The sequence below is a fragment of the Trichechus manatus genome, unplaced genomic scaffold (assembly GCF_000243295.1).
Source record: "Trichechus manatus latirostris isolate Lorelei unplaced genomic scaffold, TriManLat1.0 scaffold00059, whole genome shotgun sequence".
Classification (NCBI taxonomy): Eukaryota; Metazoa; Chordata; class Mammalia; order Sirenia; family Trichechidae; genus Trichechus; species Trichechus manatus.
In genome coordinates, this window is record NW_004443995.1 from 9,914,900 (window position 1) to 9,937,464 (window position 22,565).

Consider the following 22,565-nt stretch of genomic DNA (forward strand, 5'->3'; position numbering starts at 1 on the left):
GTAAGCCTTCATCTTAAGTGAGAATAACAGCACAATTAGAAGAGCGTAGTCAATGTCACTTAAATGTGTATGTAAAAAAAATTTTTGAAATGGCGAAAAAAAAAAAAAAAGAAGCTCCCAGCACAACCTGGCTACTCTCCAGCTTCTTGACTCCCCAACCACTAACCCCAATGGCTGTCTCTTGGTCCTCCTCCTATTCTGAACTTTCTACAGCATTTGACACAGTTGACTTCCTCCTCCTAGACAATCTCCCCTCTCATGGATTCCTTGACATCACACTCTCTTGCTTCTCCTCCTTCTCCTTTGACTGTCTTATATCTCCTTCACTAGTCTCACTAGTTGTCTTCCTCCCCTTCCGTAAATGCAAGGATCCCCAAGGACTCTATCCTTTAACCCATTATCTTCTTGCCTCACTATCTACCTGAATGACTTTTCTGACACTCAAAACTTCGTCTCTCTGCAAACAATATCCAACATCTCTGCTCTTGCCTTCATTCCATTTCTTACAGAAATGTTGCAGGTACCCTGAATTCAGTATATCCAAAACCAACCTACATTCCTCCAAAATCTACTGTTCCTCTGTGATCTCTGTCTTGGCTAAAGGTATCTTCATCTAAGCCTGGCTGGAAAGCCTGGAGTCAGTTTTGACTTTTCCCTTACCTCCTACATCTAAATGGTCACCAAATTCTGTTTTTCGGACAAGTCTCTCTTCCTATCCATCCCATCTTTCCATTGTCAATGGCCTAGTTTAAACCTTCATCATCTCTCATCTGAACTATTTCCAAAAGCCAACTAGCAATCATGCCTTCCATCTCCCCTAACTCCACTCCCATAATTCCACTCCACGCAGAGATCTGAACACACCCCTGGCTCAAATCTGTCAAAGGCTCACCACTCTCCACAGAACTGAGGCCAACCGCACAGCACAGCACTGGGGGTCTGCCACAGTCTGCACTCAACTGCCCACAAAGCATTTTTCTCCCATCACACTCACCCACTCACCTCTGCTAGCACCACCCCGGGGCAACAATTATTAGTCCAACAAGCCCTGTGCTTTCCAACCCCAAAACCTTTGCCCAGGATAGTCCCTCTGTCTGGGATATCCTTTCTCATCCTCTGTACTCCCCATACTTCTCCTTATATACATCACAGCTGAAAGCCTCTCTCTTCTTTCAGGGTATTCTTGACCACACAGTTGGAATGAATACCTCCTTCATCAGCATTCCCATTGTTACCTTGCTCCTGCCAGCACTGTGGCATTTATATACCACCTTGTAGATTAGTCACTCCTGTATATGTCTCTCCTCCATTAGATGTTGGGAGACGATTCTCCACTGGTTTTTCGCGTTTATACAAGTCTTACAAGAAGAGGCCCTTTCTTCCAGTATCTTTTAAAAGATGGTTGTATAGGAAACGGTCTTGGAAAACAGAAATAGTGTCTCCCTTTGGAGCAAAGAACACATTTCCTTATAGTCTTGGAAGACAGAGAGTCTCCCTCTAGAACAAAACGCAGGCATAGTTGCTGCCTGTCATGGACTGAGTTGTGTCCCCCAAAAATATGTGTCAACTTGGTTAGGCCATGATCTCCAGTACTGTGTGGCTGTCCTCCATTTTGTGATTGTAATTTTATGTTAACGAGGATTAGGGTGAGATTGTAACACCCTTACTAAGGTCATGTCCCTGATCCAATGTAAAGGGAGTTTCCCTGGGGTGTGACCTGCACCAACTTTTATCTTACAAGAGATAAAAGGAAAAGGAAGCAAGCAGAGAGTGGGGAACCTCATACCACCAAGAAAGAAGCACCTGAAGCAGAGCACATCCTTTGGACTCGGGATTCCTGCGCAGAGAAGCTCCTAGTCCAGGGAAAGATTTACAAAAAGGACCTTCTTCCAAAGCCAACAGAGAAAGAATGCCTTCCCCTGGAGCTGACACCCTGAATTTGGACTGGTAGCCTACTAGACTGTGAGACAATAAATTTCTCTTTGTTAAAGCCATCCACTTGTGGTATTTCTGTTACAGCAGAACTAGATAACTAAGACACTGCCCATTATAAAAGACTGAGGTTCCTCAAGCTCAGAGATCTTCTCCTACAATGCAACCCACTGTGGGTACAAGCATCATCTGGCCCTCTTTACATCATCCTAGGGGAACTGGGGTTCAGGGAACTGGTACAAAATGCAACACTCTGGCTACTGAGGGCAGTAAACTGTCCTTCATGTCTAATCCAGGAGTCTCATGTCATCTACCAGCATACATGAAACTGGCAGGATAATTTATTAACTTGAACACAGGATAAATCTCAGAGCCTTCACAGTTCTTGAAACTAGACGGAAATAATCTTTAATAGGAACCATGTGTCATGGATTGAATTGTGTCCTCCCAAAAATGTGTGTCAACCTGGCTAGGCCATGATTTCCAGTATTACATGGCTGTCCATCAATCTATCCTCGGATGTGATTATCCTATGATTTACAAATTCTAACCTCTATGATGTTAATGAGGCAGGATTAGAGGCAGTTATGTTAATGAGGCAGGACTCAATCTACAGCATTAGGTTGCATCTTGAGTCAATCTCTTTTGAGATATACAAGAGAGAATTGAGCAGAGAGGATAGGGACTTCGTGCCACCAAGAATGAAGAACTAGGAATGGAGAGTGTCCTCTGGACCCAGGGTCCCTGCACTGAGAAGCTTCTAGACTAAGGGAAGATTGATGACAAGGTCCTTCTCCCAGAGCTGACAGAGACAGAAAGCCTTCCCTGGAGCTGGCACCCTGAATTTGGACTTTCAGCCTCCTAGACTGTGAGAAAATAAATTTCTCTTTGTTAAAGCCATCCACTTGTGGTATTTCTATTATAGCAGCACTAGATAACTTTAAGACACCATATTTCAACCATTTTTTCCTCCCAGTAGGAAACACCCAAAAAGTGTTGACTGAAATCCACCTGAAACACATGTGGCCAGAAATAGGTAAGTATTAAGGTAAGCTAGAATGAATGGGCAGCTAAATAAAAGTAAATTTTATTTTCAAACTCATCATTCACATAGCACAAGGTTAAATAGTGCCAAAATATTTATTTAATTAAATTAGAAGAGAGACTCTAAAACTAAACTCAAGAGAAAAGTTGGCTGCTTCTATTCACAAGACTCCTTTTCATCTCTTATCTATAAAGAGAACATGAGAAAATGCTGAGCAGTGTCTCACTGCTGCCATCTGCCTCTCCACCTCAGAGCAGCTGCAGCAGCAGGTACTAAATCTATTCTAGGCAACCCTGGATGACCCTTTCCTTTTATTTTTTTGCTTCTGAGGGAAAGTGTGAGATAATTTAAAAGCTACGGTGTTCTTCCTGAGCCTCTTCCTTCTTTTCATTTCCCTCTGGCCATTTTACTGCTTAACAACATTTCTACAAGACACTGAGGAACAGGAGGTAGAGACCTAAACAAGTTAATGTTGCTGATTATTAGAAGATTCAGATAAAATTACTAGGTAAAGTGAACGTAGGTGATTTATTTCCAAAGAAAATTGGCATTAAAAAACTAAACAAAGTTCCTCAGTGTTCCTAGAGTCTTGAATCAATATGAGACTACTTCATTATGATTGGCCTCAATTAATGGATTTCTCTCTAAATAAGCAACTCACATTGACAGAGCACTCAGTATGTGCCAACGTCCCAGGTATTCTCTTTTAATTCTCATAACAACCCTATGAAGGAGATACTACTGTTATCCTGCTTTACAAGTGATGAAATCGAGGCACGAGGAGGTTAAGTAACTAATGTGCCATGGTTGCAGAGCTAATAAGTAGTGAAACTGAGATTCCAATAAGACTGACTTTTGAGCTTGAGCTCGTCACCACTATGCTAACAGTGCGTTACACTATGCTACAGAACATTACAATTAAACCCCACAGACCTCATCCATAACAGTTGCCACAAACACGCAAAACCTAGCATGCCCACTCTGCAGCAAGATAGTTTTCACTCATTTTTTTCTGTCTAAAAACAAGAGTAAGATTATTTTTTGTAATGATTTTATAAAATCAGTTGCCACCGAGTCAATGCTGATTCATAGCAATCCCATGTGTGTCAGAGTAGAACTGTGTTCCATAGGGTTTTTAATGGCTAATTTGTCAGAAGCAGGTTACCAGGCCTTTCTTGCAAGGTGCCTTGGGGTGGAGTTGAATCTCCAACCCTTCAATTAACAACCAAGTGTATTAAGCTTTTGCACTACCCAAAGACTCCAGTGATTTTATAAAGTCCTATTAATGTTCTTTTCTTCTATTCTGTGGATGTGTTAAAGAGGACAAAAATGGATAAAATCACAAGTGACTAGAAAGAGAAAAGAAGCCTCACAATAAAGCCTGGAGGATCCACGGGCTAAGGGGAAAAAAAAAATTTAACTGGATAACAGGAAACCAAACTCCAAACCACATGGACTAGGGGTGTAGGCAAGGGGATTTTTAGGGAAATGGCATTTCATAGGAAGTGTCTGTTCCTATTAATTTAACTCTACCATTCATTTGAAAGGTTTTTAGAACTGTTAAAATAAGAGTAAATAGAGGAAATGAATATTCAGTCCTGACTTGCCTAGGTTTAGTATTTCAAGCTTGCATTTTCATTTCTGCAGAAACCACAAGACTCTTCAGCTCCCTCCCACAAAAGACTGTCCGCTATTTCCACCCACACTCACCTCACACCCATTCTGATTATAACAGACAGAGTGAGAAACTATAGTTTACTTGCTGTAAACTTCCTAGGGACAGCTGTTCTCGATTTTTTTCATTTTGCACATACTTTGCCCTTGGCAATTTAAGATTAATATACAATCATGGTGTCTTAGTTATCTAGCGCTGCTATAACAGAAATACCACAAGTGGGTGACTTTAACAAACAGAAATTTATTTTCTCATAGTTTAGGAGGCTAGAGGTCCAAATTCAAGGTGCCAGCTCCAGGGGAAGGCTTTCTCTCTCTGTCAGCACTGGAGGAAGGTCCTTGTCTCTTGAGCTTCTGCTCCTGAGCAGTCTTCATGTGGCCTGGTATCTCTCTTTCCCCAGCTCTGCTGGCTTGTGTGTTTAACCTCTTTTATATATCGAAAGAGACTGACTCGAGACACACCCTACACCACTCCTGACTCATTAACATAGCAAAGAAAATCCATTCCCAAATGGGATTATAACCACAGGCATAGAGGTTAGGATTTACAACACATATTTCTGGTGGACACAGTTTAATCCATAACATTCCACCCTTTGGCCCTATCTAGCTTGTGCCTGTTCCACCATTGTACTTTGGAAACACTAACTTGTATTCTAGATTTCACAGGTCCACAGATGAAGAGGAATTTTATCCCAGGATGGAATGCGCCTAAAGTCTCATCCATATTTGATTTAGATGATGAAGAAATGTGTTTTGTATGTGGCAAGTACATGAATTTGGTGGGGAGGGAGCAAAGGATGGAAAGTTATAGATTAAATTCTATCCACCAAAAATATGTGCTGTAAATCCTAACCTCGATGCCGGTGGCTATAATCCCTTTTGGGAATGGGTTGTCTTTGTTATGTTAATGAGGCAGGATTAGTGTAGGGTGTGTCTTGAGTCAGTCTCTTTTGAGATATAAAAGGTTAAACAAGCAAGCCAGCAAACAGAGATGGGAGAAGAGAGATGTCAGGCCATATGAAGATTGCTCAGGAGCAGAAGCTCAAAAGAGACAAGGACCTTCCTCCAGTGCTAACAGAGAGAGAAAGCCTTCCCCTAGAGCTGATACCTTGGATTCGGACTTCTAGCCTCCTAAACTGTGAGAAAATAGATTTCCGTTTGTTAAAGCCACCCACTTGTGTATTTCTGTTATTGCAGCACTAAATAATTAATACACATGGTGAAATATGTTGCAAGTTCACTTTGGGTATCTCTCCCACACACACCTCTAAAGACTGAAACTGAAACTATACATTAAAATGGTCCACCAGAGCCCTTCATAAGAGCCCATACAACTCCAGAAGTGCTCTGGAAGAAGAATCCACAAGCCAACTTCACGATCTTCCAAAGCTCTATGACTCTGCTTTTCAAAAGAAGAGAAATTCACTTTTACATGTGACAAATCAGACTGTCACATCTTTTATGTGACTTCCTACTTCTATCCCATGAATTCACAGCTTGTTACAATGCTGAATTTGATAACTGACAGCTTGCCTAGATCAACATTTTAATGCCATACTCTAGATAATTAAAGTGAATACTGAAATTATTCACATATGGAAGATTTTTTTAAGAGAAACTTTATAAACAAAAGTGGCATACAAATTTAGTTTTAAACCACAATGACTATTTTAAAAATAGCAAGTAAAAGATGTTTTTAAGCAAAAGAGTCTTACTTTGTTTTTGCATATTTTACAGTGCATGCACCTGAAAAGTAGGTGCCCCACAGTTTCAGAGAAGGACCATGTACTGGCATGGTTTAGAGGACGAAAGGCAAGTTATTTACTTGAGGAAATGATGTGACTACTTTCCAAGCTCTGAAACTACAAGACCCTTTCACATGTAACGTGATGTATCCTTCTATATATGTCTAAAATATTGTTCATGATTTGGAAAAATGCTGACATAAATTCATAAAGGAATGAAAGTCAATCCTGAATGTGTCATTTGAAAGTACTAATTCTAACCACATATAGAAGAATAAGTTCTTCCAATAATTTCATTCCAATTTGTTGGAACACATATTGCCAACACAGCATTTAAGTCTCTAAATACAAAAGCAAAAAGCAATTGTTTATTGAGTGCTTACTATATGTGCAAGGCACTGACCAAATTTAGAAATCACAAGAGAGAAGCAAAGGATAAATAAGACATTTTCTCCACCCCAAACAAAGAGTAAACTTCCAGAAACAAAATAAATACACATGAAACATAATCAACAACACCAGGCAATACAACTGTCAAACAAGGAGCCTGGATATTTCAGTATTAAAACAATTTGGGCAAAGAATAAAAGAGGAAAGGAAGAAACACATTTAATGAATATTAATACGTTTATTTACTCTGTACAAAAATTAGCTCTTTTAATCCTCACAAACCTGTGTGGTGGTAGATAGTATGTACTTCCTAGTTCCATTTTTACAGAAGTTAAGGGTCTTAGAGGTTAAGAATCCTTCCCAAACGCCTATTTTATTGCATCCCATTGGAGCTTAAATCTGAAAACCCTTTATCGGCCAAAGGAAAGGTGAACTCTTTAGCGGAGTCGTCAAGCGCCTGCCTTCCACACACACTCCTCTCCTGCCTAATCACTCCTAGGCCCCAGCTGCATCGTTGTCTTTCAAACATCCACACTTTCACCCTTACCCTTTTCTCTGCCTAAAATGCCTCCTTCTAACATCCCACATATGTCAACCTGGACAATTCCTCCTTTTCATTTAGAACTCAGAAACAGTCATCAGGGAAGCCCTGAGTGGGCAGTGTTTCAAAGGTCGAAAACCAAAAAACCAGACCCATTTTGTTAAGCTGACTCGTGCTCATGGTGACCCCATGTGTTACAGGATAACACTGAGCTCCCTAGGGCTTTCCTGGCTATAACCTTTACAGAAACAGATCACCAGGGCTTTCTTCTGCAGAGCCACTGGGGGTGGGGGAGATCAAACAGCCAACCTTTTGGTTAGCAGCCGATCCCAAAGACCTTCCAGTGGTCCAGAGGGGCAAAGGAGAGCACTGCGAGCATCTTTCAGAGATCAACAGGGAACAGAACGCAACCTGGGTGCCACAGTTTCAGGGCTTCACGGCAACATCTGCTCTCAGCAAAGCCAAGACAATGAAGTAAAGGCTGTGTAAAACTAGTTGAGAATATGGAGTGCCTGCCCACAAAGGAACAAACTATTAGAGGGCATAGGAGAGGAAAGAGTAGGTAGGAGGGGCTGGAGACAAAGCAGCTGGCTGAGTAACAAGAGCTGCCATTAACGCTCTGGAACCTGCCTTGGATTTACCTACAAAGCACTGGAAATGTTCATTGCCCTAGGCTTTTGACAGGAGTCCCTGAGTGGTACATGCGGCTAAGCACTGGGCTATTAACCGAAAGGTTGGCAGTTCAAGACCCACCCAGAGGTACCTTGGAAGGAAGTCCTGGTGATCCACTTCTGAAAGGTCATAGCCATGAAAACCCTATGGAGGACAGTTCCACTCTGAAATACATGGAGTCTCGCCATGAGTCAGAATCGACTCCATGGCAACTGGTTAGGTTTCTGACACACTGAAATATGGCCACTTGTAGCTGTTTTGTTATTTCTTCTCTAAACTTCACATTTTAGGATGTAGGTTCTACTCTACATCCACTCTGCTCTCTCACAATCCCAAAAGCTATATGAATCTATTACCCAGAGCCCTGATAAACCCTGCTCCCTTGGAAAGTCCCTGGTGGCTTCCTCTATCGCATAAAAGCAGACTATCAGAAAATCCCTCCCTCCACCTGACTGCTCTAGTCATGTTGGAATGCTCACTGTCTAAGTAGAGTCCCAGTCTTTAGCTCTCATTCAATAAGCCTGGATTTAGCCCAGGAATCTGCATTTTTAAGAAGCTCCTTTGGTGATCCTAGGAGCCCTGTAGCACAGTGGTCGAGCACTCAACTGCTAATCAAAAGGTCTGCAGTTTGAACCCACCAGCTGTTCTGTGGGAGAAAGATGTGGCAGTCTGCTTCCATAAATATTAGAGCCTAGGAAACCCTATGGAACAGTTCTACTCTGTCCTATAGGGTCTCCATGAATCAAAATCGACTCGACGGCAAAGAGTTTTTTTGGTTTGGTGATCCTGATTATGTCATCAGGTCTGCAATGGACTTGAGTTTTTCCAATATACTCTTTGTTTGCCAAAATAAAAGCTGAAGGTGATATGACTTGCAGAATTCTTCCTTTATGTACAACCAGCTGCTAAATGTGACTACTACTTCTGCATAATCGCTCAAACATATCTATGCTATCTGACCCCACTGCCAGATCTACTATCCAGAATCAGTTACCTCATTTATGAAATACTCCAACCTAGGCAGAATTCTGATTCTTTCACATTAAATCATTCCACATATGGCTACTAATCCTAGCTTTCACACGTACCATTTTACTTTGCTATCTACCAACCTCTCATAGGTACCCATTTCCTTCACAATTAAACACAAATGCCCAAGTACCTATTTTCACTCCGTTTCTTCACGCTTCCTATCCAGTCACAAAAAGGCCATTCTCCTCTTGCCTCCAGATCTTTCCTGAGGTTTTGCTACATGCCAAAATATACCTTCCCGTCCTTTAAGGAAGGCAATCCTCAACTAAAATCAAGTACTTTCCAATCCATCCACATATATCCAAATTTTCTTAATCAGAAAACTTACAACACTTTTATTAAATGTAACTGCTCACAAATCTCTGTTTTATCTCCGTTAATGGGTCACGAATTTTATATCACCAACCTTTAATATGTATTGCAGAGACCTAGAGTAAGGCTATGTACTCCTGTGACTGCTCAATAAATACTGGTTAACTGACCAGCTTCAGATCAGAAGTAAGGTTCAACCGTAATAAGTGATCTGTTATTTAGGGAAGGAAAAGAACATTGTGCTATTTTCTCTGAAACTTTCCTATTTTGTTTGTTTGGGTTTAGGTTGGGTTATTTTTGCCAAGAAGAGAAAAGCTCCCTCAAGTGACCTTCATGATACGATACACATGAGGATAACAAATGTGTATCTCATTTCTCTAATACAAAGCAATTCTTCCTTAGGACCCAAACCAAAACCTGTTATGTTTAGTCAATTCTGACTCATAGTACCCTAGAGGACAGAGTAGAACTGCCCCATAGGGTCTTCTAGGCTGTAATCTTTACAGAAACAGACTGCCACATTGTTCTCCCACATAGCGGCTGGTGGGTTTGAACCACCGACCTTTAGGTTAGCATGTAACCACTGCACCACCAGGGGTCCTTTTTCTTAGGGCCAAAACCAAACCAAACCCACTGCCATCAAGTCTATTCTGATTCACAGTGACCCTGTAGGACAGAGAACTGTCCCATAGGGTTTCCAAGGCTGTAACTCTTTACAGAAGCAGACTGCCACATCTTTCTCCCGAGGAGCAGCCGGTGGGCTCAAACTGCGAACTTTTCAGTTAGCAGTCCATCAATTACCACCACTACGTCACCAGGACTCTTTCCTTAGGACCCACCAAAAAACCAAACCCACTGCTGTCAAGTTGATTTTGACTCATAAGGACCCTATAGGACAGAGGGTTTCCAAAGATTGGAAGGGTGGATTCAAACTGCCGACCTTTTGGTTAGCAGCCGAGCTCTCAACTACTGCACCACCAGGGCTCCTTCCTTAGGACCAAACCAAAAAACCCGTTGCTGTTGATTCTGACTCATAGCGACCCTATAGGACACAGTAGAACTTCCCCATAGGGTTTCCAAGGAGCAGCTGGTGGACTCGAACTGCCGATCTTTTGGTTAGCAGCTGAGCTGTTAACCACTATGCCACCAGGTACTGAAACTTTGCTACATATTAGAATCACCTGGGGAGTTTACAAATCCCAGTTTCCAGGTCACACAAAATAGCAATCAAGTCAGAGTGACCGGGGGTGAGAGCCAAGCATCAGTACTTTTTAAAGACACCCAGGTGATTCCAACGTGCAGCACAGTTTGGGAACAACTGCCTTAGGAGGCCCTTCACTTGGTATACATAAGCAATAATGTGCTAATGGCATTCAGACGGCCTAAATCTACTGTGAGCTGACACATACCATTAACAAATATTTGTTAAATAAATAAAACTTCAGTTGATCTGACTCCTCCAGGTTCCCTCACTTCATGAACAAATAACTCTTTGGAAATGAGAAAATATGATTAGTTCACTGATGCTGATACTGCACTGAAAGAGTAACTGCTAAACAGTCCCAGGCTAAGATAAGCCTATGTTAGTACACCAAAAAGATGTTATCTTTTCTTAGGGTACTGAGGAATACAGTAAATTTTAGACATTTATCTGATGCTTTGCAGATATTTCAGAGATGTCACAAATAAGGTTGATAATAAAAATGCCAACTATTACTGGAAAAAAATTAACATGATAGGAAAAAGGTGAGCTAACTGCTTGAACCAAAATGTATGAAATGGTAGTTATCACACAGTTATAGTGATATTTTTAACACTGAAAACAGTGGTTAGAAGCTATTATGCAATCAGATCTCATTAAAGGCCGCTAATCATTAGGCATGTAGACACAAGAAGGACAGGCTAGTCATTAGTGTTATTTATCAAATACTTCCAGCTCTCTACCTGTCCTGCAGGCACATGATAGGGTTGTGCTTCCTGGACGCTTAGGTTGAGTGGAGCCATGTGACTACTTCTAGCCAATCAGTTTGGAGCAAATATAACTCCTTTCAAGGCCACAGCATCTACTTTCTGGGCCAAGGCCCCCCAGAGGTCTCCTTCCCCCTGGCATGACAACCAGAAGCCTTTAAACGGTATCTGAATAATGAGTAAAGCCCTCAGACCAATGCCTGATGAATAGGAAATAAGTGTTGGGACTTATTTCTAAGATTTGGGATTTTCTTATTACAGAAACCTAAATTAGCTTTATCTTGACTGATAAAAAAAAGTGAGGCAAGACCAACTACAGTATTAAAAAAATCAATACTCACAATAGTAGACTTGGGAGAAATCATTAAGAAAAATATTCCTTGAAGAAATTTCCAAATTTAGGATAAACACCTAAGGAATTCTATGTCACTCATTATTTTTAATAATATGATCTGACCCTTGATTCTTTTTAACTCTATTATTAGTCTATTGAAAACAAAAGATTTCAGTAATGGAAGACCTTTGGAATCACAAGACTGGAAAAGGAAAACACGTGCTTTTTGTTTTTATTTTTAAATAGGAAAATCTAAATTAAATTATCTAGACTCATTCTTCTGTTAAAAACATTATATATTCATAACAAAAATGCATTCAACACATGCAGATTGCATACAGCCATTCCATTCAATGCACATAACAATCCATACAACTACACATACCAACCAGAAAACCGTCTAGATAGAATTTTATCTGATTCAGGCAGAAGCAAGGGTGTACAAATTATATCCTTTTGGGAAAGAATTTATCAGAATAATAAGCATGCAAATGATACCATTAAGGCTCCTAACTTAAAAAACCCAGGAAAAACAGACCATAAATGTTGAAGTGAGAGACATAAAAATTACAGTATTTCTTCTACATTACAAAAATTTTTGAAGCACTTGGAAAAGGAAGAAATTTGTCGGCTCAACTTCAGTGCAGGTTGAAATGAATGAAAATCTGTCAGCCTGAATTGCCACTGTGAGAGAGTGTGGGAGAAAAGGCTTTCTGTGGTGTGGGCTTTTATTATTAATGGGCAAATCCGCAAATCATAAAACAGCTCATATTCATCTGTTATCCAGCACTTCAATTTCACAGATGGCAGTCTTGGCTTTATAACAAAGACCTTGTTTTGACAGAAAATGTGAATGCAGTGCTTCATCCCATTAAGTCATCCACAGTAGGACTAGGATATACAATATATGAAAGTGAATTAAATATTCAATTTATCCATACTTCACAGGGTCATTAAACAAAGAGAACTTCAACCATTAGGAATAGCCTGTTTTATAATGTCCAATAGTTGGTTCCTCCAAAATCTCCCAGGTTGGCTACAAAGTGCACGGACCCTGTTTTTTCTTAGGGAACACAAAGAAAAAGCCTTTGTACTTTTGCTCAGGGGAAGGGATTGGCTTTCCTTAAATTTAAAATGGAAACAACACAAATACCTATCAATCGGTGAATGGATAAACAAATCGCAGGATATCCATATGTTATAGATTGAATTGTGTCCCCCAAAAATGTGCTGGAGTCCTGACCCTTTATCTGTTGATGTAATCCTATTTGAAAATAGGGTTTTCTTTGTTACATTAATGGGGCCGTATCTGTGTGGGGTGTGTCCTAAACCTAAGAAATGCTGAGTGATGCAAAGAGCAGCCTAAACACAGAGACAAACAAGCATAAATGGGGGGATGAGAGAGGCCACATGAAGACTGCCAAGGAACCAAACAACATGGGGTTACGGAAGCTGAGACAAGGCTCTTCCCCCAAAACAAAAGAGAAAGTACCCTCCCCTATAGCTGGTGCCCTGAATTCAGACTGCTAGCCTCCTAAACGGTGATAAAATAAATTTCTATTCTTTAAAAGTCATCCACTTATGATACTTCTGTTACAGTGGCACTAGGAAAATAAGACAGCATATAATAGAATACAACCTAGCAATAAAAAGAAATGCCAACTATACGACATTCTGAATATGATGTTATAGTATACGGGTACTTTTGTTCCGACAACTCTGTCGTAAGTGGGTTCTAATGTAGGTCGAATACCTTTTTTTTTTTTTTAGTTTTCATTATTATTGCCTTTTATTATCAGTATCTTTATAAATTCAATATTTGTCTTTGGGGACTGGAAACACTACATATAAATGTACAGATATATTTTAATACATACATACATAAAAAAATACACAAATCATAAAAATTTACTCCAACAATGAAGAACAGTTGGAGAACATTGGCATTTTGTCAGTGGCAGTAATAACTCCACTTGTGAAAGGTTCTAGATCATCTGGGTTATCCCTACCAAAGGATAGTGAGAGTGGTCTGTAGGGTCCTTTTCTTTTTTTCTTCATATATTTCACGGTAACATCTCACTGCTTCCCAAATCTGCCTATCAACATTAGCACAGTGACCAGCGTTTAGCATTTCTTGGGTCCGGGTTTTCAAGCAACAGAAGCCTCTGACTTAGTTTAGCAAAAACTCCAGCTAATCCTTTCACTGTAAAATTTTTTGACAACTTCTCTTCTTCCTCTTCCTCATTATTTCTTTCTTCTTCAGCATTTTTTTCCTCTTCAAAATCCATTAAGTCCTGATTCGTCAATTCCTCTTCTTCATGATCTACGGGATGTTCCACATCAGCAATATCACGTTCTAAATTTAGTGCGCTTGCCATATGGACAACTTTTCCACTGATCTCTTCCATCATATTATCCTGATCAAAGGCTTAGAGAGAGTTCCTATAAATCAGGAATTTTTTCCATATCCCCTGCATGCATTTTCCCATAACTTCCTCCCTGGAAGATGTAATAACAATAAGATGCACAAAAACACAAAAAAGGACAGTCTAAGTGTGGTTCGTCATAACTCAAATACGTCGTAAGTCAGGAACTACCTGTAGAGTGCAAGTACTGGAAAGTTACTTGTTGTTTTCAAAATATTATTTTTATATTGCTCCTGAAATACAATATTTTTCTCAACTTGCATTCACAAATGCTAAGACAATTTAGAGGTATGCACAAATGTTTCTTGTCTAAATTCACTGGGAAACTGATTTTGTAGAGTATAAACTTCAATTTGTAGAAGATAATATCTGACAGATGTTTTTGGTCCTTCACACAGTTTAGAAACATCTCTCTGATTGTGCTAAATATTAATTTCCAAAAATTTGATAATTATTTTAGTTGTCACACCTCATTTCAAATAAAGCTTGTGAAAGAAAAAATAAATGAGCTAAGGATACACCCAACCACATGATAAATCTCAAAAGCATTATGCTAAATAACAAAGGCAGACACATGATTCCATTTATATGAAATGCTAAAAAAGGCAAAACTAAGTGATAAAGAAGCCCTGGTGGTGTAGTTGTTAAGAGCACGGCTGCTAACCAGAAGGTCAGCAGTTCAAATCCACCAGCAGCTCCTACTCTGTTCTATAAGGTTGCTATGAGTCGGAACTGATTCAACGGCACCTAACATCAAAGTGATAAAAAAGCAGCTCAAGGGTTGCCAAGGGCTGAGAGGGGAAGAAGTGGACGTTGACTGCAAAGGGGCACAAAGGAACTTTTGGGGGAGACAGAAATCCTCTATGGTTGTGGGGGTAGTTACATAACTGCATACACTTGTCAAAACTCATCAATTTATACACTTCAAATTAGTAAATTTACTATCTGTAAATTATACTATAAGAAAGTTGATTTTTTTTTTTAATGGGGGCCCAGAAGACCATGGAGGATGGAGAATATCTTACTAGTGTCAGAACAAAAAAAGTGGTGAATATTAGTTTCCCAACACTGCTGATTCTTCTAATGATTCCCACTTCAGCAGTGACCTCACACTTTAATATAGAGGAGGGTGTGTCAAAGGAAATGAACAAACTGGTCATCCGACACCTGGAATGTGCTCTTTGTGTCAATGTCTCACTCTACAACACTCAGCCATGAAATGAGCATTTTAAATGACTTTTAGATTTTACATACCTATAGCGTTTCATGAATAAAATGATTCAGACAATCACGTTACCTCGCGTTTCAACAGCATTGATGCATTTTCTGAGAATTGTGAATCCCATCTTATCCAACTGTGCACCTAAAAGAAATACAGTTAGAAAGTGTTAAGGGCACAATTAGTTACTACATTTCTCCTCGTTACGGGGCGGTGGGGGGAATCTTCAAATTCTAATTTTTAGTTCACATTTAGAAGAAGAAAAAAAAAGCTAAAGTCCGCGTATTCCCTGCTTAAATGATGTAAATGGGTATTTCATATATTTAGACTAAGTAGTTGCTAGGATATCATGACATCTATTACCAATAATTTATAATTAAATTTATATTTTAAAATGTTTTTCAATTAATAAATATAACTTATTTTAAACAGTGAAGAAGAAAGTGATACAAAACTTTAGAGGACGCTTTCTAGAAACTTTTGCCAAGCATTCCAACAGCAACTTGGTTTAAAAAAAATGATATGTACACACACACAAACGAATGAAGGTTCTTAAATTACTTGAAAGTCTGAGACAGAACGTAAAACTTTCTTTTTTGAAAACCTAGAAGAATTTTTTCTAAGAAGAGCTTTTTAAATATATTACTTGGGCAATAAGATTGAATTAAAATTTTCATATTTTATACCATGTTCTAAGCTTTCAAAATAATATTTTACTGTTTTCATAATGAATTTAAAACAGATGATTCATGTAGTAGAACAGACTATTTTGAAAATATAATTTCATAATTTTCCTAGTATAGAGGCTTGCCTATGATTAGGCTGGCACATTTGTGTATCTTAATAAAAGACAATTGACATTTCAAAAATTAAATTAGGAGAGTGAGTATCCTTAGTCCCTCCATTTAGAACCTAGAGATCAGTAATATAACCTTTGGCTCTCAGCAGGAATAACATGAACAATCCGTGAATATAAACTTTGCAGGTTTTCCATAGCACCAAGCTAGAGGAAAATTTTAATGAGGAAAATTGAGCCATGGTTTACTGTTCAAGGTTCTACTATTCACAAGTTTTATAAAACGTAAATATTTCTGGGAGCTTAGCAAAACTGTTCTTCCCCAAAAGGCCTATTTTAATTTCTCCATAAAGAAATAAGAAAGGAGGAAAGAGGGAAAGAGGAAAGGAGGGAAAGAAAAGAAAAAGGAAGGAAGGAAAAAGAAAGCAGAGGGAAAAGGGGAAGGAGAAAGATATTTCAGTGGTTTTGCCACCCTTTTGTAGCACCCCGTCAATTTCCAGTGTCAGGCTAGAGGAAACACCTTTTATTCAACCACTAGTCAAGTGATTTACACATCACAATAATTATGAAATGTGTTATATGATATCATGTTTTCAAACTGTGGACATGTGATAAATGTAGCTTTAATTTCCACCCAAAACATCAAAATTAAGTTTGTAAAGAATCCAACAAATCATCACATTTTTGTTTTATCTCCCTATAAATCCTGGTTACAAAAGAAGGTAGTACTTCATTTTCCTTTAGTGCATACGATGTATGTGAAGGGCATTCTGCTAGAGTATTTTAATATGTTTGGCTGTAAGTTGTGTATAGTCCATACTCAAAGACTATAAAGATATTAAGGGGGAAGGCTGATAAACAGTCGATACCCACGGGGGCTTACAACTTAGACAGGAAGTTGAAGGCTGCAACCTGAAACTCTTCTGTGATCATTTAAGGCTTTACAAATAAATATCGAAGTGAATTATAGAGAAAATACTGACTGAAAAAGCTTACAGATGGGAAAGATCAATGATAGTTATAGCAATACAGGAAAATCTGTGCAGGTTCCCAGTGGCTAAGACAGAATACATATAATCATCAGAGGACTAGAGAGAGCAGAGAGGGTGCAGCCAGCAACAGTGTGACATCAGTAATGAGCATACAGTAACTCAAAAAAAAAGATGACTGTCATTTTATAAATTAGTACTTACTTCCTTCGTGTCTTGGGATAGCTCTATTAAAACTATGGAACAGCTAGTAAAAGAGAGAAAGGGAAAATTTAACATTTTTACCAAGTCAGTAAAAATAATTCAAGTAGGCACACCTAGGACCATGCAAAAAATCCATTTTCATAAACTTGGTATTAATTACATGCTATGCTGCTCCTGGATGCAAAGATAAATAACAAATGGAGATATCTCTGAGTCTACTTTGTCTCTCATCTCTGCTGAGGTGTACCAAAGTAGCAAAACGAGATGAAGGGGCCATCGTTTTTCCTGGTTCTTCGGTGTTATTAAATCCCCAGCACAATGACAAAGAAATTGCTGCATTGTAACTAATAAGATAGAGCTCATTTTTTCACCATTATTCCAAGAATTTCCTATTTACCTGAGAAAGAGATGACCCCTGCCCATAGCTTAAATAACTACATCTGAAACACCAAGGTGATGATTCTAGCGCTGACCCAACATCTGGAAGGCAAGAAATACACAGTACTTTAAGTGTCCCCATATAAATATACAGCAGAATATTTTCCTTGTGAAGACTTGCTTTTGTCTGTGTATCTCTGAGCTAATCACTTGCTTTCTACTTTAAACGGGAGGAGGTATATATGTGTCTTTAAGGTCACACTGACATTGGCAACAGACTTCTCAATGACTTGGTCATGTGATCTTTTTGCTATGCAAACCCACTTTCCTAAGTACTTCTTAAATCTCTGGAGAGATATGTCTTGGTGCATTGTTGTTACTACAGAGGATTAGTATAACCGGTTTTGGATTTTAGTAACCATCGGTGCTGTAAGTACTTTTGACTCTCAGCTAAAAATTTCAAGGACAAATTAATAAAAGGACGCAATAAAACTAAATAGGCTAAATGAAGCTCAAATATCAGAAGGGGACATACAAATCTGATTACTACTTTTCTCCCCAAGGGTGATACATTCTCATATATAGCATGTATGTTAAAAAGATATAATTTGGGTTTTCATTTTTCAAGTACCACATCAAATTGGTAATATGCATTGCTGCCTAGATTCCTTGCCCACCATTTCCTATACTCTGACTAATGAGCTCTCTGTTATAATCAGATAGCATTATCTTTTGGCCATTTCATAAGCTCTATTATGACACCGCTCTCTTTTTACCGTATGTGACCCTCTTCTGCTTTTCAAACCATGTCCTTTTTCTAAACCCCGTTGAAATGTCAAATGCTTTCTAGAGAAACCCACCAGCTACCTAACAGGCAGTTTATTTAGTCTTAATATTTTAAGCAGAGTTTCTTTAAATTGGTTACTATGGTGTTTTCTATAATCATCTTCACTAAATCTTAACTGAATACATGATCTGCCAAATTCTCAACTCTCAAAGGCCATTTTGTTGTTGTTACATTAGGTGCTGTTGAGTCAGTTCCAACTCACAGCGACCCTATTTACAACAGAATGAAATACTGACCCAATCTTTGCCATCTTCACAATCATTGCTATGTTTGAGCCCAATGTTGCAGCCACTGTGTTAATCTATCTCCTTGAGCACCTTCCTCTTTTTGGCTGACCCTCTACTTTACTAAGCCTGATGTCCTTCTTCAGCGACTGGTCCCCCCGATAACACGTCCAAAGTAAATGAGACGAAGTCTCGCCATCTTCACTTCTAAGTACAGCATTCTGTCTGTACTTATTCCAAGACAGATCTGTTCATTCTTCTGGCAATCCACGGTATATTCAACATTCTTCGCCAACACCATAATTCAAAGGCATCAATTCTTCTTCGGTCTTCCTTATTCACTGTCCAGCTTTCGCATGCTTATGAGGCGACTGAAAATACTACGGCTTGGGTCAGGTACATCTTAGTCCTCAAAGTAACCTCTTTGCTTTTTAATACTTTAGTGGGGTCTTTTGTAGCAGATTTGCCCAATGGCAAATACGGCACTTGATTTCTTGACTGTTGCTTCCAAGGGCATTGATTGTGGATTCAAGTAAACTGAAATCCTTGACAACTTCAATATTTTCTCCATTTATCATGATGTTACTTACTGGTCCAGTTGTCAGGATTTTTGCTCACAGCAAAGACCACTAAACCACCAAAATGAAAGTAATGCTTGAATAAAGTGGCAAAAAGACTGCATTCCTGTGCCTCTACATCTTTATCACTGCCTTTAATTTATTCTTCAAACCAATCTGAATAGAAACCCATTCACAATGGCTATATAATATTGCATACTGTAAGCCATCAGACCAAACCATAGATTGTTAAATATAGCAAAATAAGAGCAGCAGTCACTTATACTACTGCCTGCACCACCTCCATCTCCATTGAAGTCAAAATGCATTGCAAGCATTTACTGTTCATCACCCAAAATACTGTCAGGTAGGAAAGAAGAAATTGAGAATTTAGATGACTTCCTCAAAGCAAATCAGAGTGGCAGAGTCAAGAAAAATCAGAACTAACAATTAATGATACACCAGTCTTACGTGTACTGCTGAATACTGAATACTTCCGAGACGAATTCTAACAGCAGTTTCAGCAGGAATATTTTCAAATATCATAAAAAAAAAACATAAAAATAAATACAAGTAAACTCTAAAGGATTTAAAATAAAAACACAACCATTGATTATTCTTACAGCTTCTTTTCCACCCAGCGCTTCCAACCACTGCTTCCTTTCCTCTTCCGAAAACGCCTGCATGGTCAAAGAAACACCAGGCCTGAAAAACACCAGGAACATATCAGGTTACCCTTGGCCACTAACAACAAAACCTTCTTTTTTTACCTCACAAGGTTCTATTGTGACGATGAAGTTTTTGTTTAAAAAAGAAATGTACGCTTATTGTTATCCGCCATGTACAGAATAAAAATGGAAAGTAATCTCCCCCACCCCAATTCCACTTCTGAGATGACAGCACTGTTAACTATCTGGTGTACCGCCTTCCCATTATCTTCAAGCCCTGTTAGTCAGTCCTAAGGACCAAATGTCAGTATTTCTCAGCTCAGTTTATTCATACTTTAGAGATTTTTGCCTGAAAAGTCTTAATACTGGGAAAGAATATTGGGTAGAAAAGCCACAAATAATTCCACTTCAGCTGTGGATGGCTTCTCAAGTGAAACAACTTTTGTATATTTGATCAAAGGTATCAGAAAATAAAATTTTTTGGCAAGGAATTAAAAGGTAATGTTGATGCTCCGAAAACAGAGAAAACTGGAAACGAAAATAGACGGTCGAAATGGAAACCAAATACTAATTTCCTTTTGATCCTGAATACACTTTTGAAAGTCATCACTCCTGTAATAGCATTTCACGCCCTTTTTAACTATTGGATAATCTTTTCCAACGAAAGCAAGCTGTAAGAATTGACTATAATTCAATAATCGCAAGTCTTATAAAGCACTTTGAATCTCCAAAAGCACTGTGCCAAATATGAATAAGCAAACAGTCCTCCCAACACTCACTCCCACAGACATTCTGCTTTCTCCCCATATGAAGGTTATAAAGCCTAAGAGGATAAACTATTTGCTTAAAGATCACAGAAAAATAACTATAATGCAAACTGCAACTGATATGCTGTCATCTACAACCATTTTCCCCAGATTACAAAATTTGTGAGGGGAGACGGGAGAAGCCACCAATAATCCCCAACCCACTCCTGAACAGCAAAATGGCTCTTTATCGTCTACTTTAAATGTTGTCACATTGCCCCTGGCTTTACCACTCCCTTGGCACTGCAGAGCTGAGAATGAAGGTCCCACTTCCTCTCGCTCTGCTGCTCACAGCATCCTTTTGGAGCAAGAATCAAGGCAAGACGCCCAGACAACCAAACTGTTTTAAAGTGTTCCTTGCCTGGGACATAAAGATTTTGGCCCTTATTCTTAGTAACCCACACTGAGCTCAGGGGACTTAAATACAATTGTGAGGGAAAACTTCAGATGGCACTTAACATCAGTTAAGTGATAACAACATTTACACAAGGGGTCTCAGGTCTTGAAGAATGCTCCATTCTTGTAACGAAGAAAAAAATATCTAAAGATCTCCCTAAACCTGTATTTATTTAAACATTTAATATGTAACTAAGGAGCCCTGGTGGCACAGTGGTTAAGCACTAGACTGCTAACTGAAAGGTTGGTCGTTGGAACCCACCAGCAGCTCCATGGCAGAAATGACCTGGTGATCTGCTCCCATAATGATTACAGCCAAGGAAACCCTATGGCAGTTCTACTCTATCACATGGGGTCACTATGAGTCGAAATCAACTTGATGGCACCTAACAAGAAAATAATATGTAATTAAACCGCAAAAGCATAAAATGTTGCCGTCGAGTCGATTCCGACTCATAGCGACTCTATAGGACAGAGTAGAACTGCCCCATAGGGTTTCCAAGGAGCAGCTGGTGGATTCGAACTGCCAACCTTTTGGTTAACAGCCCAGCTCTTAACCACTGCGCCACCAAGGCTCTATAAAATGTCAGGGAAGATGTTATTATCAAACGCATAATGAAAAGTTGACAGCTTTTCTAATCCAGGAATGGCAAAACCAGCAGAGAAAATGAGATGCAAGGACAAAACGCCAACCTCTGTCACGGGAGGAAACACTCAGGGTTTACAAATATTCAGTTCAGTAAGTGTTGGGTGACTGTCTACTATGCTTTAGACCTTGTACCACAGGGTTAGTATTTATTGAACACCTACCATGTGCCAAGCACTGACTGGGCTGGGCAGGCAGCCCACAGAGAGCTTACTGTCTCTCAGAAAAAGCAAGAGTTAAACAAATTACAAACAGCTGATTAATTACAATTGTACACAGTACAATCAAGAGTCATACAGAGAACTCTAAATGAGTGAAGCCAGCTACCTATGGGAAAAAGGGAGCAATGAGGACAATAACAATCAGAAGATGTATATCCAAGTATAATATGTTAAATCACTGTGGTCAAGAAGACTCGTCTGTGGGCTAATGCAGCTGCCAGTCTCAGTTGGCAACTTCCACATTTCAGGGTGTGATGGGAGTCTGTAACAGGAAGGCCTGACCTAACCCTGGAAGGTGGGTTTCTCTGGGGAAGGGGATGTTTCAACAGAGAATGTAAGGATGCATCAGCCAGGTCAGAGGAACAGAGCCAGAGTAGTCTTGTAGGCAGAGAAGGCTCATAGGAACAAAAGAGCACACCTTGGAGGAACTAAAATCAGCCTCATAACTGGGCCTATAGAAGCGATTGGACAATGGCACATTAGGAAGCTGGCCCAGCCAGACAAGGCCTCATTGGGCATTGTCTTAGTCAGCTAGTGCTG

At 39.4% G+C, this 22,565-nt stretch overlaps 1 protein-coding gene across 1 annotated transcript in view; it reads right to left on the reverse strand.

Annotated features, from left to right (window-relative positions):
- The window catches only part of ARHGAP10 (Rho GTPase activating protein 10), a 389,415-nt gene that overhangs the window by 193,840 nt on the left and 173,010 nt on the right, over nt 1–22,565 (reverse strand). Inside the window, exons 11-13 of the mRNA XM_004378836.2 lie at nt 19,912–19,993; nt 17,283–17,325; nt 15,372–15,437 (exon numbers count right to left, since the gene is read on the reverse strand). Coding sequence (XP_004378893.1) covers nt 15,372–15,437; nt 17,283–17,325; nt 19,912–19,993 — 191 coding nt within the window. The remainder of the gene's footprint in view (nt 1–15,371; nt 15,438–17,282; nt 17,326–19,911; nt 19,994–22,565) is intronic.